The sequence below is a fragment of the Trachypithecus francoisi genome, unplaced genomic scaffold, assembly GCF_009764315.1.
Source record: "Trachypithecus francoisi isolate TF-2019V2 unplaced genomic scaffold, Tfra_2.0 Lachesis_group21, whole genome shotgun sequence".
NCBI classification, from domain to species: Eukaryota; Metazoa; Chordata; class Mammalia; order Primates; family Cercopithecidae; genus Trachypithecus; species Trachypithecus francoisi.
In genome coordinates this window covers 10,357,022-10,372,847 of record NW_022681467.1, presented here as the reverse complement: position 1 = coordinate 10,372,847, position 15,826 = coordinate 10,357,022, and the positions used below count along the sequence as shown (strand labels likewise).

Below are 15,826 nucleotides of genomic sequence, written 5' to 3'. Positions count from 1 at the left end.
ATAGTGTACCATGGACTCAGCTTCTCTTCAAGCGGGTATTGATATTGAGACTGTGTTATTCCTATTTACGTTGGTCTTTGATCTTCTTTCACTTAGTTGCACATACATTCTAGACCTAGATAGTGAACCTGGAAGTCTGGGGGAAAATGAAATCTAATTGAGCTCATCTTTTCCAACAATCATTAGCTTAAAAAGAACATAAATTCGTGTCTATACATGTGGAATAATAGCCTTCTTCCATTTGAACTTGGGAGTTAAATATACGTGCAGATGCCCCAAACTCTAAGATGAGTTTTCTCCCATTTTAGAACCATACCGCAGTAAGCAGAGTTTGTTTTATTTTTTGTTTGTTTGTTTGCTTTTGGAATTATATTCAGTTTTAACACTTTACTATTATTATTATTTTATTTTTCCATAAGTTATTTGGGTACAGGTGATATTTAGTTACATGAGTAAGTTCTTTAGTGGTGATTTGTGAGATTCTGGTGCACCCATCACCTGAGCAGTATATACTGCACCACATATGTTGTCTTTTTTCCCTCGCCCCCTCCCACTCTTCCCCCTAAGTCCGCAAAGTTCATTGTATCATTCTTATGCCTTTGTGTCCTCATAGCTTAGCTCCCACATATCAGTGAGAACATACAATGTTTGGTTTTCCATTCCTGAGTTACTTCACTTACAATCATAGTCTCCAATGTCATCCAGGTCATTGTAAATGCTGTTAATTTATTCCTTTTAACGGCTGAATAGTATTCCATTATATATCAGAGTTTCTTTATCCACTTGTTGACCGATGAGCCTTTGGGTTGGTTCCACAATTTTACAGTTGTGAATTGTGCTGCTATAAATATGCATGTGCAAGTATCTTTTTCAAATGTAGAATTCCCAATTGATCCAGCAACCCCACTACTGGGTATCTACTCAGAGGAAAAGAAGTGAGCAGAGTTTAGCCTGTCAAGGGACTTCTCCTTTGTATACATTAATTCAGTGTTTCTCAAAGTTTTGTACATGCACCATTTGTAGTTTAATAGATGATTTTAGGTTATGTAGAGATGAACACATTATAAGATGTTAAAAAATTAGCCACAAATGAAGCTCATGATTTCATAGCTATAATTTCTATGGGACAAAATTAAGATACATTTAGGACTGAATCTATTAGAAGTATATTATTAGGTGTGTTAGTTAGCTATCACTACAACAGTGCTTCACATCAAACCATCTTCAGCCTCAGGGGATTTAGAACAGTTGTCTGTTCTTTTGCTCATGGATATTAGGATCAACTGCAACTAGTCTGGGCCAGAAAGTATGTCCAACTATGAGCTGAGTCCTAGTCCCATCCTCCTCGAATGAGCTGCCCCTAAAGCATGTTGTTCTTGGGGTAAAAGGTAGGAGAAGGAAAGCCCCAACTGTCATGCATTTCAAGTCTCTCCTTGACACACTTCTGCTAACATCCCATTGGCCAAAGGAAATTTCATAATTAAGCCCAGCGTCGAGAGAGTGAAGTAGATTCCCATGAGGGTGGCAGGTAGGAAGGAAACATTTCTGAACAAATTATCTAATCCAATTACATTAATAGTGAAGTTGGAACATAGGTATGGAAAAAGTTGTCAAGGTGGTTCAAGAAGGTTTGCTTTGGGTTGATACCACTTTAATTCAGTACAAGTGAGTCCAGCCAGGCCCTGCTCTCTGTACCTATTATGTCACCTATGCAACTACAGATTCTGCCAAATAATTACTTGTAATTCTATTTGTTGTGGGAAGTTTACTGTCAATACACATCTCAAAAGAAAAGCTTGGAGAACCCCCCCAACATATCTCAAATTTATATATTTAAAAGTCTAATTAACTACATTCTGTGTGCATCTCAGTATCTTTTCTTCTATGATGACATCTGCCTCATTTATTACTTTTTATGTAACTCCACTAACCTAGAAAAAGTTGCTATAATCAAGGGTTTGAGGAGTACAGTTGCAGTTGTTGATAGAAAATGAAAATAGTACTGAATGTCCCAGACTCTTTCTATTTCTGCATCTCTTATCCCCTGCTAGGAGCTCTGGAATGTACCTCTTGTTTCTGTTTCAACAAGCAGCAATCAAAATGGAGGGAGGGACAGGCAAACTGGAATAAGTAGGCCACAGAGGCCATTTTTGCTTTTATCAGATTATGTTGTCTATGTGAAATGGATTCATTTCTGTAGGGCATTCAGTTGCACTTCCCAGCAGTGTAGAAGCTATTAGGATAGTACCAGTTCCACATGCGTGACAGAGTAAGAAATATCTGTCATTCCTCGCCTACTTTCCAAACAAACAACACACACACGCAGCATGCACATGCAAATTCACATGAACATACCATTGCACACATATGCAACATATTCACAGTACATGCACATACATACACAAAAACCTCATGTGCACTCATGATATTAAATTAATGAACAATCTCTACCAAACATAGTATTGGAGTCTATGCCAATCTAACAGACTATACTTCCCTGTGCTCCAGGAATATAGCGGTATACAGAGCTACAACTTTGATTTCTGGTTTTTCCCTCTCTGTTTCATGGATTTCAAACCTGCCATTGAATCTCATACTAATGTATGCCAATACAGTGGCACAACCTGAGGTTTCTCACACATTCCATTGTGAAATGAGGTTAGAAGGACAAGCATAGGGCAAGAAATTTCAATGTTTACTGTTTTCTGATTTACTATTTGCATTTTGCTTTCTTCAACTTTTTCCTCTCTCTTATCTAACTTTTGAAAGTGTTTTGTACCCTCCCTTATTTCACTAAGCATTGTTTAATAGACTAGAATTATGCCTATTAGATAGAAGGTTCTCTGTGATACCAGAGGGGTTTCTCCATAGTAATGTAAGCAGGGTTATTACCACTGAGAGTAACCACTTAGAAAGATACTTCCTGAAAGAATCAGCTACAGGTACCTCTAGATCCCATCACAAACAAGGACCCTACGAAAATAGTCAAGAAAGTAATGCTTAGATAGAGCTTATCAATTAATTTTTTCCACAGTAATCCTTTCTTATAAATAACAATAATAATATTATATTTTAAATAGCTCTGATGATGTCCCAGAGAGTTAAGATGAGTCAGAATATTTTATAATCATTTTACTAGTGAAAAAGTCAAGGGTTTTAAATGCCATGAGATTTGGTCAAAGTTATTGAAAAAATTAAGTGACCAGCCACAATATACTCTTTTGTGACATGTCTGTTTGTGTCTTGCCCACTTTCTGTTGGGTTCCCTGTCTTTTCAAGGTTATTTTGTATGTTTATTTCTTATATATTCTGTATAGGAGTCCTTTGGCTTATTTTCCTCTCCCTTAGCATGTTTTGATAAGCTTATTTTAATGGTTGGTGCTTTGTCCTGTGTAAGAAAGTTTTGCATAATGATGTGAAGGTCTTTGTCCACATTACCTTTCACATTTATTTCTTTTTGAGGGTAGTGGAAACTATTTCTTCAGTATAGGTCTGTGGACATCAAATTCTCTCAGTCGTAGTCTCCAAAAAATATTTTATTTCAAATTCAAATTTGGAATTTTTTTTTAACACTTCAAAGATGTCATTGCATTATCTCTGGCTTCCATTATTTTTGTTATGAATTTATGTATAAGCCTTATTGTTGTTATTTTGAAGGTAATGGATCTTTATTCACTAGATAACTTTATTTTTTTCTTTAATGTTTGTTTTCAGCAGTTTCACAATGATTAGACTGAGTGATAGTTTTTTTTTTTCATTAATTTTGCTTGGGAATCGTAACGGTCTTGAAACAGTGGTTTGAGATTATATCTTTCATTAATTTTGGCAAATTATCAGACATTATCTCTTAAAATATTCCTTTTGCTCCATTTTACATAAGATAAATCCTATCTCATATGGTTTCTTCACTCTTATCTGCAGTTTTCATCTGCAGTTTAGGCTTTATATCTTTTTCCAACCTAGCTTTTGGCTTACTAACCTCCTCTTCGACCATGTCTACCTGCTGTCAAAATCACCTATTGAATTCTTAACTTGTTTTTGTGGGTTTTTTTTTTTTCAGTTCTAGAGTTTTCATCTGACTTTTGAAAAAGTATCCAACTCTCTGATAAACTACTATACCATAAAAATTATTCAACTTGGCATCCAATTTCCAAAATACATTAATTGTTATTTAAGCTGCATCTGCAATACCTGGATCTCTGATGTATACCCATATGTCATCTCTTTTATTCTCTTGGTTTTCAGTGACTTGTTCTTGTTCCTCTGAAATGCCAGGTAATTTTCGTATTGAATTCTGGACACTGTGTTTGAAAAACTGTAGAGATAACTTGAGGCTTTTAATCTTCCTCCAGAGAAGATTCGCTTTTGCGTCTGACAGTCAGCAGAGCGCTATAATTCAATCAGGAATTTTATTAATTAAAAGTTAGATTTCAGGGCTTTTTAAAAGAGCTGGTCTATTTCAAGTTCATCCTTGCCCCCAGGATGTAACCCTTTAGGGGACCCCACCGAAAACCTGAGGTGGTTAGCAGGGTACCTCTCCTTGGTAGAACCCAACCTTCAAGTTTTGCTCCCTGCCCCAGCCTCACAAAACACCTTCAGGCTCTATTCAACTTCTTGACACATGTGCAATGTCACCTTTATCATTTTGCATTTCCTCGGGTTTGTCCTGCATTCATGGCACTCTGGGGCCTTACAATGCTATTTTTAAATAATTTATTTGGTGTTTCTAGCTGTTCTTGGTAGAGGGTTAGGCTGCATCATGACAGTCCACCTTAGGCAGAATCCCTTTCTCATTATAATTTTAATTTGCATTCCTCTTGTTGTTAGCAAAGTAAATTACCTTTTCATGTGTTTTGCAGGCCATTTTTATATCTTCTTTATTAACTGTTAAATCTCTTGCCCATTTTCCTATTAAGTTGGTGGTCTTCTTCATCTCCGTTTTTAGAAGGCCTTATATATTAAAGATTTTAGTAACACTTTGTCTATGATAAAAGTTGCAAATATTTTCCCTCAATTTGTAGCTTTTTAAACATTTCTTTTGCTATTTTTTCCATTAAAAAGTTTATTATGTTTATAAAGTCAATTATTTTGTTCTTGCTCTCTATGACTTCTGTGTTCTAAGGCATAATTAGCAAAGTTTTCCTGCTCCCAGGCTTAGGGGAGTTCACCAATGGTTTCTTCTCTAATTGTGTGTTCAAGGAGTATGTTGATGAACAATTGAAAAAGGGTACATTTCTAGAATAGGCAGTGTGAGAAAGGTATTATATAGTGTTAACAAGTCCAGCTGGAAGTTCCAAGTTTTGTTTTTCCTTTTCCACCTCATTCTCAGCGTGAAAAGCGCTGTGGACACAGTGACTTTCATCTTGTCCTTGAAGAGTTGAGGAGACCATGAGTCCTTTTTTTCCCTTGTGTTATCCTTTTCCCGAGTTCTTTCATCTACTCCCATACTACGAATGTTACCCTATTTTTGTGTCCCCCAAATACCCACATGTTCCATTCATAATTCTTTCCTCATAATTCTTTCCTCAATGCTAGATGCAAAACTTGTTTGATATCTCACATAAATGCCCCTGCACTTCAGGCTTTAAATCTAAAAGACTTTCTTCTTCTTTTACCACTCTGCTTGTTTTATATGTCATCAATTAATGACCTCTCTGCCATTTGTCTACCTAAGCTCAGAGCCCAGTCACCTTTGAATCATATTTCTTAATTGTCAACCTCAATACATCATTACCAAGGGTACAAATTCTGCCTCTGAAGATCTCTTCCTTTGTAGACATTATAAACTGGATCTTTCCTGTCCTTGCTTTTTTCTCATCAGTAGGCACATGAACTTTAACATACTCTGGGCACAGTAAGTAATCAGGTAATGAAAATAAATTTAATCCTCTCTTTAAAAATGTACAGAAATCATAAAACCTTTAAAATTATGGGTTTTCTAGCACTTTATATATGTATTTGTATTTACAAATGTCCTTGCTCTTCAAGTTATAAAAACTTAAGAGAGATTTAACTAAGAAGCAAGAAATAATTGTCCTTTTGAATACCTGGAAATGTTTTTGCAATATGAAACACAATTCCTTTACTACACTGAAGCGTCTCATTGAAGCACCTTGTGAAGCTGTGCAAATAGAGGCCAGTCACAAAGGAAATCTACTGATGACTAAATTCTCAGCAATCCAAAATGGGAGCATCAAAGGTCTCCTAAGGAAACAACTAAACCATTCATTTCTGTTTAAAATACAAACAACAACAACAACAACAACAAAAACTCTCACTACCAGGCAAATGAATCTTTCAGCTTTCAGGCATTCCTAAGGCAAAATTCATTTTCCCTTTTTCCTCTTCTAAGGTTAAACGACTTAAACTCTGTCACACCCACCCATGCATAAGACACACTTCCCTAAATTTAAACTGTAGGTTGTTCTGAGGAAATCAACTTTTCCTGCTGTCATGCTACAAGATTTCTAATTTGAGAAACTATATATGTATATATGTGATCATCTCACAAATTGAAGAGAACTTACAAGGCCGCACTAAAGTATTCAAGCAATTCAAGCCTCTGTTTCCTCTTTTAACATTTCTGCAGAAGAAGTTGAATCCCAGGAGTATTTTTGAATTTCAAAGGGCGATGGAGGGTGACAGAAATGATTGGCCCTCAGGCTGTTATAATTCTCTATTAATCAGGGACTGTGGTCTTTTTCTCTTTCAGCTCCAGGCGAGGACACACCTAGAGTGCCTGGGAAAAGTGAAGGCTCCCATGACCTAGAAAATACTCCAGGTCCTGATGGTAAGGTTCCGAGCTATTGGAGCCCATGCAAACTACAAATCTGGCATATTTTCTATGTGTAATCTAGGAATAAGGGAGCTTATCTGTTCTATAAAGCAACATATTTGGTTAGAACAGGGTAAATTTCAAAAACCATTTTGTATTACAAACCAATAAAAATGGTAGCCTCTTATAAAAAAAAAAAAACCTGTTGCTGTTTTAAAACAGCGTATGTCTTGGTTTAATCATATCTTATAATACTGAGGACTCAATAGATACTTTCAAGACTAAAGTGAACTGAAGTCTACCTAGTGAACTTTATGGAAGCATTACTGACTTCTGCAAAAGGTACTTAGCCTCCTGTTACCCTGCTCCACTCAGCATTAGGGAGAGCCTTACCTTGGGTGTGGGCTAAGATTGTTCCTGTACCTTCATCACTTCACTCCACTCTATCACATCCGATGCCTTGGTTAAAAACATAGTGAGTCTTTAAAAGCACCTTAAAAATAAATTTTCAAAAAACCTTTAAAAACGTACATCTAATTTTGTAGGCATCTAAAGAGTCTGAGCCTCAGAAATATTAATATCCCTTTTCCCCTGCACAATGATGCTAAGGGCCCTTTGAAATACCACTACTTACACTAGAGAAACAACTATTTGAGCCTGTCTGATGTAATATGTATTTGATTCCACTGGCCCATAGAGTTTAGGAGAACCAGAATTGGTTAGGTGATCAGTCATTTAAGTATCTTGCCATTTGAGTTATTTTAGCCAAAGGAAAAAAACAAATTACTTTGAGTTGATAATGACCTTGGAAAACATTTAGCCAATGGTGGATGTTATTTGTAGTCTTAAATAGAATTTCCTATACCAGGTATTCCCTGCTCCCACCGGCTTATCATCACCTGAATTGCCTCCCTTAATTATAAGCCCGTTGGCTTATATAGCCCAAATTGACCTTTTACTCATGGGCATGCATTGCCCATGAGAACAACGTTTCTAAGCCCCAGACGCGTCCATTAAGAGCCACTGCATGTTAGTTATGAGCAGTTGAACTAAACCTGCTTCAGCTTGGTTGTGATGCTATAGGCGTGGTTCTTAGCTAATTCTTTACAAATCATGTTTTGAGGAATATCAGGCCCATGAATAAAAGAGAAGTAAATGTGAAATACTAAGTTTTAGTCCTCGCTTGGAGATTCGCCATACACAGTAGGGGATTGCAGGCTCTCAGAAATCTCAGAGGTAAAGAGACTTGTTTAACATGATTTATAGTTGCTTTTCCCAAACTTATTTGATGATGGGATGCTTTTTATAGTACCATTTATTAGTAGGTTTTAGAACTAGTATCCCTTGGTTGGAAGAAGAAACACTGTATTTTATCCTGCACGCTCCCACACTGAGAAGGGTAAACTTACAATAACTTTGCAGAGCAGGATGGACGGTGGATGAATGCTTATACTTACATAGGGTTGCTGCATCTGGCCAATTTATTTATGGGGTTTAAAATGAGTTCACACATCATTAGAAACTCAGGGCAGTTTGCAGGTGAGAACAAGGAGACCTGCTTTTAAAACCTTCCTTATTGGGAGAGAGTTCGGTGGATGCTGTATAACATCATTCTCTCAAGCCTCTTTGAAGTGTGAAAATCAGCATCTGCCACAACTTTACACTAATTTCATGTTTGTGAAAAAGCAGATATAGGCTGTTGGTTTTGTGCAAATACATGAAAACTGCCCAAATGAGAACAAACAGTGGTTACTTATTCAAAGGTAACTTTAACAAAGGTGGCCATTATCACTTGTGTTTGGTAGACTCAAAGGCGGGCAGGGGATGGGAAACCCCCCTTTATAGGTTAAAAAAAGGGAATACTTCAAGCATCCCCTGATTGGAGGTTGTTGGCGTAGAGAAGCTGGACGTGGCCAACTAGAAGTGGGGCACCTTAAGTGATTGTCTTAGGGAATACATGTGGCTTTCCCTGGTTGGTCCCAAGTTGGAAGCAGGGGCAAAAAATAGGAATGCTGACAGTCCCTGACCAAGTCCTGACCGTTCTGAGTCAACTGCTGCAGAGACTGTGTTTTGGTTGCCTAGGCTAGCTTCCACAGAGGTTTTACATAAGAATTCTATCATTATATATGATCTGGCCAGTGTCTATTTGTATATTCAGTCTCTCAGCTTATAATGTGGACTCTGATGCTTGAAAAAATACCAATCTAATTAAACCTACTGACCCTTGGAAATTTTTAGAGTGAACGCTCTGCCTGCTGTGGGCTACTTCTGGAGAATGGTAGTAATCATGCATTCTATTTTGATGCAAATGTTCACATAGAATACATTCAGTCAGGTAAAAGCACAGGTTTTATCATGACTATGGGATCTGGTTAGATGGTCGGCTTTTTCATTTCATGGCTGCTCACTGCCACTGCAGCAGCTATCGGCAAGTCTACAAGGTCTGTTTTGAATTCTGAAATTGAGAGTACAGCAAACCAAACAGGCCTGATACTAACATTTTGGAGCGAGCTGCTTACCTCTGCATGTCAGTGATGTGCCTTGCTTTGCCTTCTCTATTTTCTTAGATATCTATTAAAGCCTTTGAATTTATCCAAGAATCATAATATGTACATCCAAACTGTCAACCCCAAAATCTGGTCTGAAGTGATAACTCAGTTTCTACAGTTGAGGGAAGAAGGCAATCCTGCCCTCCTTCACTGGGTTAGGCCGTTTTTGTGTTGCTATAAAGGAATACCTAAGACTGGATAATTTAAAAAGAAAAGAGGTTTAATTGTCTCATGGTTCTGCAGTCTTTACAGGAAGCAGGATGCCAGCATCTGCTTCTGATGAGGACCTCAGGAAGCTTACAGTCATCGCGGGAGGGGAAGGGGGACATGCATCTCACATGGCCAGAGAATAAGCAAGAGAGGCAACATGTCACACACTTTTAAACAACCAGATCTCACAAATTAGCTCATTCATCACAAGAAGATGACACTACACCATTCATGAAGGACACATCCCTGCAATTCAATCACCTCTCACCAGGCCCCACCTCCAACATTGGGGATTACATTTCAACATGAGATTTGAAGGGGGTGTCTGAGGTATATCCTCTACCCCCACCAGTAAAAATCTACAAGAATAGTCCCCAAATCTTGAATGAATGAAACAAATGGAAAAGAGGCAACAAATAGGAAATCAGGAAAGTATCAAATCATGGGCCATTTTGATGTGTCTCAGAATTTAGGTTTAATGAATATTTAACTTTTTTTTTTTTTCCTCTGGTGACAGTGGAAATGAATAGTCAGGTTGACAAGGTAAATGACCCAACAGAAAGTCAACAAGAAGATCAACTAATAGGTAAGATGCCCCTTGTGGTGAGATTTTCAATTGATCGACCAGCCATAAGAACTATTTGCAAATAACATGTTGGATTTCCCTTGGTTTTTGCCAAGTTCCCACAGCATGGCTTGGGATAAACTTTGAAAATCTTTAAACCAAATAACACAGCATAAGGAGAAAGGATCACCCCTAGAAGCTTGCCATCTTGAAGGGGAAAAGATGAGCTACAGCACATTCAAATCATGTATACCCTGGTTTTCTGTGCTTTGACAAGTAAAAGATGTCTCCATCCATCTCACCCCTGGCCTCCTGGAGTGGTCAAATTATTTCAGAAACTCCAAGGTGATTCTGAAGCATTGCTTTTCTAGAAGCTACCTGCTGAGTTGCTTGGTATATCTGTCTTTAAGCATAACACTCAATCTTTGCCCTGGAGTTTGTATAAAGGAATATGAGTGTGTTTGGACAGAAACAAGCCTGCCTTAGGTCCTGTTTTTTCACACCACTACCTGTGGACTCGTGCATCTGCAGGAAGGTTTGTTATATTGAATGAGCTTCAGGGAACTCCCAGGAAGATAAAAAGCCTGGTCCAGACCATGTTTAGGAGTTTTTCCAGACCAACATTCTAAATCTCTCAGTAGAGACTAAAGTATATTTAGAATGATGAGGGTAACCAAGTCCAAAGCCAGTACTGCTTGCTTCATGGCAGCCAATTACATCAAGAGACAGGGTGTTGAGGCAAGGAAATGACTTTATTCCAAGAGCCAGCAAACCAAGAAGATGGCAAACTAATGTCCTAAGGATTCTCCTTAAATTTATAGAATTTTAGGCTCCTTTTATCTTCGAGGAAAGGGAAGAGGGAGGTGGTTGAGATCAAGAGGTGACAGACATCTGGGCTACAGCAAGGGTCCAAGGGGCAGTTGTGAAACTTCTTTGCCCTTGGTCAGGTTACATTGCGCCTATAAATCTTTAACATAATGTTGTTACTTGTGTGCTTACTGTCTTTATCTCTTGGGTGGTTAGTTTTGGGAAGGAACTATTGTCATCTTTGCTTTAAAGTTAAACTATAAACGAAATTCCTGCCATTGTTAGCTCATCCTACATGAAGAGATGAGCAAAAGCAATTGACCTAAAAGATATCACTGGACGGGGGCAGTGGGGAGCAAAATGGAGCTAGTCATGCTGAGCCTCCTTTACCCTGCTACATGAATGGTCTATAATCCTCTTCCATACCCTGAGGGCTGATGAGAAGAACTAGAAGAAGGAAATCGTGCTTGCTTTTATAACTGTTCCAACTCCTGGTTTAAAATATTTAGTTGAAAAAAAAAAAACCTATAGAATAAATGAATCATGGATCATCGAGTGTAAGGCACAAATGATACGTTGACACCCTTGCCCCCTATACCTCCTTGCACTCCCTGCATGTTCTTGATGGTTCTCTACACTTTCCTAAGAGGCTTGGCTGTACCATTTTTGTGTTCCAGCATCATGGAAGAACAACGTTTGGGAATATGTGAAAGAATACATGTCTTCTTCCTGTATGGTCTTGAACATCCTTTAAAACTAAATGTGATGGTATCTGTGTAATGCATGTACAGCATAAGACTGCTAAAAAGTATAAGCTCATACAAACGTGTTCTTATAAACATTTCTTTTTTTTTTTTTACTTTCTTTATATATTTAAAATATCCTGCTAAGCTGCAGAAATGATATGGTTGAGGAGTTTCCATTAAAAAGTAATGAAGTGAGACTAAACCTGAACAATTTAAATGCAAGCACCTCGGTGTTTCCTTTCCTTTTACCCTTTTGCTGCCAATAAACTATAGACTTCTTGTCTAGATTTTTTTCTTACAGACATTATTACTTTCCTGTGTGACCAGTATCCAGATAAACTGCCAAGATTACTCTGTTTTCCTTAGTTAATATCAAAATGATATTTTTCTTGAAAATAAAAATGAACTTATATGTTCACCCAAATGAATCAGGTGTCAAAACTTTTTTTTTTTTTGAGACACAGTCTCACTCTGTCACCCGGGATACAGTGTAGTGGCACGATCTTGGCTCACTGCAACCTCCGCCTCCCTGGTCCAAGTGATTCTCATGCCTCAGCCTCCTGAGTAGCTGGGATTACAGTTGCATACCACCATGACTGGCTAATTTTTTGTATTTTTAGTAGAGATAGGGTTTCGCCATGTTGGCCAGGCTGGTCTTGAATTCCTGACCTTGAAGTGATCTACCTGCCTCAGCCTCCCAAAGTGCTGGGATTACAGTCCAGGTATCAAAACTTAAAGTCCAAAATTAGTTTAAGGAAACTAAATTCCAGGAAGGAGAAGTGACATGCACAGGGTCACCTGGCTCATAAATGGAAATTTAAATACTCCAATTCAAAATTCTGCTCCCTAAGCAATAGCCAGTTTCTGGACACAGTTGTCACAGAGGCAGAATGAATGACTTGTGCAACGTCACTGACTCCCACAGCAATATTTACACAGAAGGGTTTGTTAAGGTGATCTGGTCATTTGACAGGAAGAAGGAACCTTTGCTCCATGAATCATACCTTCAAGGAAATTAAAGAAATACAGTGAAATAGAGTTCAAAGACATAATACAAGAATGTTTGGCGTTGTATAAAATGTAATTGTAAAAAATCAGGGGTAGCATAAGGCTACAACAGGGGGAGTGTTAAATGAATCAATGGAACACTTTCCAAATGTAAATGTTTCCCAACAAGTATTTAAGGGCAGTAAAGATGGTTATGAAATCTGAACCTTTGGTTCTGGAGAAACATGGAAGACTGAATGTGGCTTCTAGGTTGAGCTTTAAGAGGCTTGTAACTTCCATTTTTGCACTCTCATAATGCTCGCTGCCTGGAATCCAGACACCTTGAAAGAAGCCCAGGTTATCCTATAGAATGAAGGAGGTCACATGGAGAAAAGTCCTAGAAAATGAGAGTCCCTTTCAGATGTTCTGGCCCCAGCAGGTACCACCTCAAGCAGATGAACTGCCCAGCTGAGTCAAGGCCAGATGGTAAAATCATGAGAAATAATGAATCACTCATATTATAAGCCACTAAATTTTGGGCTTCAGATTGTTGATACAGAGACAGGCCTTATGGCCACAGTCTTACATTTTAATGCCCACCTTGGACCTTGAACCACTCAAGGTAAGGAGTTGGAACTGATAGCTCTGCATAAATAAATCCGGGACTTCCAGCTCAAGAAATTCACAGAAAGACTTGGATCTGCACCAGCTACTGCATGGGGAAAGAAAAAGGCTCCCGAGATAGATAGAAACCACAAATACACTGTGAGTTTGAAACACAATTTTATGTGATCCAAAGTCATGCAGTAATAAACAAATTGAAAAATGAACTTAATAATCGATTACAGACCAGTGTGATCCCTGGTGTATGTGGCAAATGGAAATATGAAACTATCCCATGGAATTTCTGCAAAAGAAAAACAAATTCTGAAGCTGAATTTACAGCTTTAAGACTTACAGAACACACAAGGAAATGATCCATTTTGAGTGAGAGTCAGTAGGTAAAATTACAGGACAATTAGCACTATGAGAACATTAGAGAGGAGGGAATTTTGAAGATTTTATAAAATAGCTACATTTGAATGACAAAACAGATAAAAGCAGACATAAAACAATCAGAACAGAGCAACACTAAATAATTAACAGCAATAGAAAAAACAAATTAAAATGTAGTAATATAAAAGACACATGAAGAGACAGGAAGGAGAGCAAGAGAATAACCAAGACATGTTAAGTTCAATAAGAGTTCTACAAGGAGATAAGGCAGTGTAGGGCTATGTATTTGATTGATACCCACCAAGCATCTCCAGGCTTAATTTAATTTGGACTGAGATTACTGAAAACCAGGGACCCCAGATATAAAATACAGAACCACAATGAAATCCCGCCACGCTCCCACTAGTATTGAATTATAAAGTTAACACCACCAAATGTTACAGAGGATGTGGAGCAGCTAGAACTCTTCTACGTGGCTGCGGAACATATAAAATGGTTCAACCACATTTTAAAAAATTGTTAGTTTCTGGCAAAATTAAGTATATATCCATCCTATGACCCAACAATTCTGTTCCTATTTGAGAGAAATGAAAACCTATATTCATAAAAGCCTTGCACAAGAATATGCATAGCAGATGTGCTCACAAAAGCCCCAAACTTGACACAACACAAATGTCTATCAGCAGGAAAATGAACTTTAAAAAGTGACATATACATACATGGGAATTCTAGTTAGCAACGAAGAGGAACAGATGAACAAAGCAGCAACATGAATGAATCTCAGAAGCATTACGCTGAGTGAAAGGAGATAGATAGACACAATGAGATACTTGTATGATTCCATTTGCAGGGAGTTCTAGGGCAGAAAAAAACTAACTAACTTATGGAGATAGAAATCAGATCATTTGTTCTTTCCAGCAGGAGTGGGGTAATAGGGAAGGGAACTTTCTGGGGTGATGATATAATGTATATCTTGGTGGTGTGGGTTTAATGTATACATTTTTCAAAACAGATTGAAATGTATGCTTACGATCTGTGTGTTTTCCTGTAGGCGGATTACACCTCAATTTTAAAAATCTAAAAAAAATAAAACGTATGGGCTCTTCTAGGGCACAGTGTGTCTTCTTAGCATTCTCTCATGGGTAGCGAAAAAGGCAGATAATTTAATAAATACAGTCTGAAGTGGTGGCATAACCATCAATGACTTTTGCAAAGCAGCATTATGAAAATTGTTATTTTTATATGCCGATCTCTGGAAACTAGAGTGTGTGCATGGGCCTGAAAAGGGAAGCCACATCAACTCAGGGTTACAGTTTTCAAAGAATACTTTGAAGAATTGAGTGAATCGTCCCCATCAGCCGAAGCTCGTTGTCAATGTGGCATACGTTTATTAGCAGTGATTTATATGCTCTTTAAAGATACCATGTGCCAGCAATTACAGCTCAGATATCCAAAGCTCTTTGATAGTCAAATGAGATATTCCTGGCCTATGTGAGGGGTGAGAGACATTTAAATGGCTGTATTAAAAAGGTATTCCTTGCTAAGCCTGTGAAGGTGTCTTATCTTTAATCTAACAAATGGCTTCTCTTTGTCTTCAGCAGGGGCACAAGATGAAGCGAAGGAACAAAGAAATGGAACCAAATGACAATCCTCGGCATTGCAAGGCCTCTTCTGGCTCTGGGGGAGTTCGGGAAGATAGTAGCACACGCTGTGGAGGAGGGTGGGGGTGGGGGGAAGGCAAGTCCCACAGAAGGACGGGGAATCCTTTACTCTAATTTCTCCAGCTGCATTTTGTTCCATTTATCTTCAGAAAAAGAAAGAAAAAAAGAAAAAAAAATTCCTTTAATTTGGTGGAGGGACCCACGTTAACGCATCTTTCAGGCATTATCCTTGTAATCTCTGTCTTTTCTCTTACAACTTGGCCCCAGGGTCACAGTGGCTTGGTTGAACAATCACATGTGTATCCTGGCCCCGTCTGCTTTCTTGGTTATTTCACAAAGCTGGTCACACAGTGGTGTATTCAAAGGAAGGGGAGGAAGACAGTTGTTTAATGAGCTGCAGGCTACATTTTAGGAATCAATGAGCCCAGCAGCAATATAATCCCCAGACAGAGGAAGCAGGATAGAAAATGGGCAAAAACCTTGGAAACCACTTGGAAAAGGTCTGGACAGTGAGATGAAAATATTTTCTT

At 38.2% G+C, this 15,826-nt stretch overlaps 1 protein-coding gene across 2 annotated transcripts in view; it reads left to right on the top strand.

Moving 5' to 3' along the window:
- The window catches only part of MACROD2 (mono-ADP ribosylhydrolase 2), a 2,183,277-nt gene extending 2,167,815 nt beyond the window's left edge, over nt 1-15,462 (top strand). Inside the window, exons 16-18 of one of the 2 annotated variants that reach the window (XM_033185566.1) lie at nt 6,713-6,790; nt 10,052-10,120; nt 15,237-15,462. In XM_033185566.1, the coding sequence (XP_033041457.1) occupies nt 6,713-6,790; nt 10,052-10,120; nt 15,237-15,280 (191 nt within the window). In that variant the 3' untranslated portion in view covers nt 15,281-15,462. Of the gene's footprint in view, nt 1-6,712; nt 6,791-10,051; nt 10,121-15,233 lie in introns of both variants that reach the window. The other variant, XM_033185564.1, reaches the window with a different exon arrangement.
- Nucleotides 15,463-15,826: the final 364 nt, after the last annotated feature.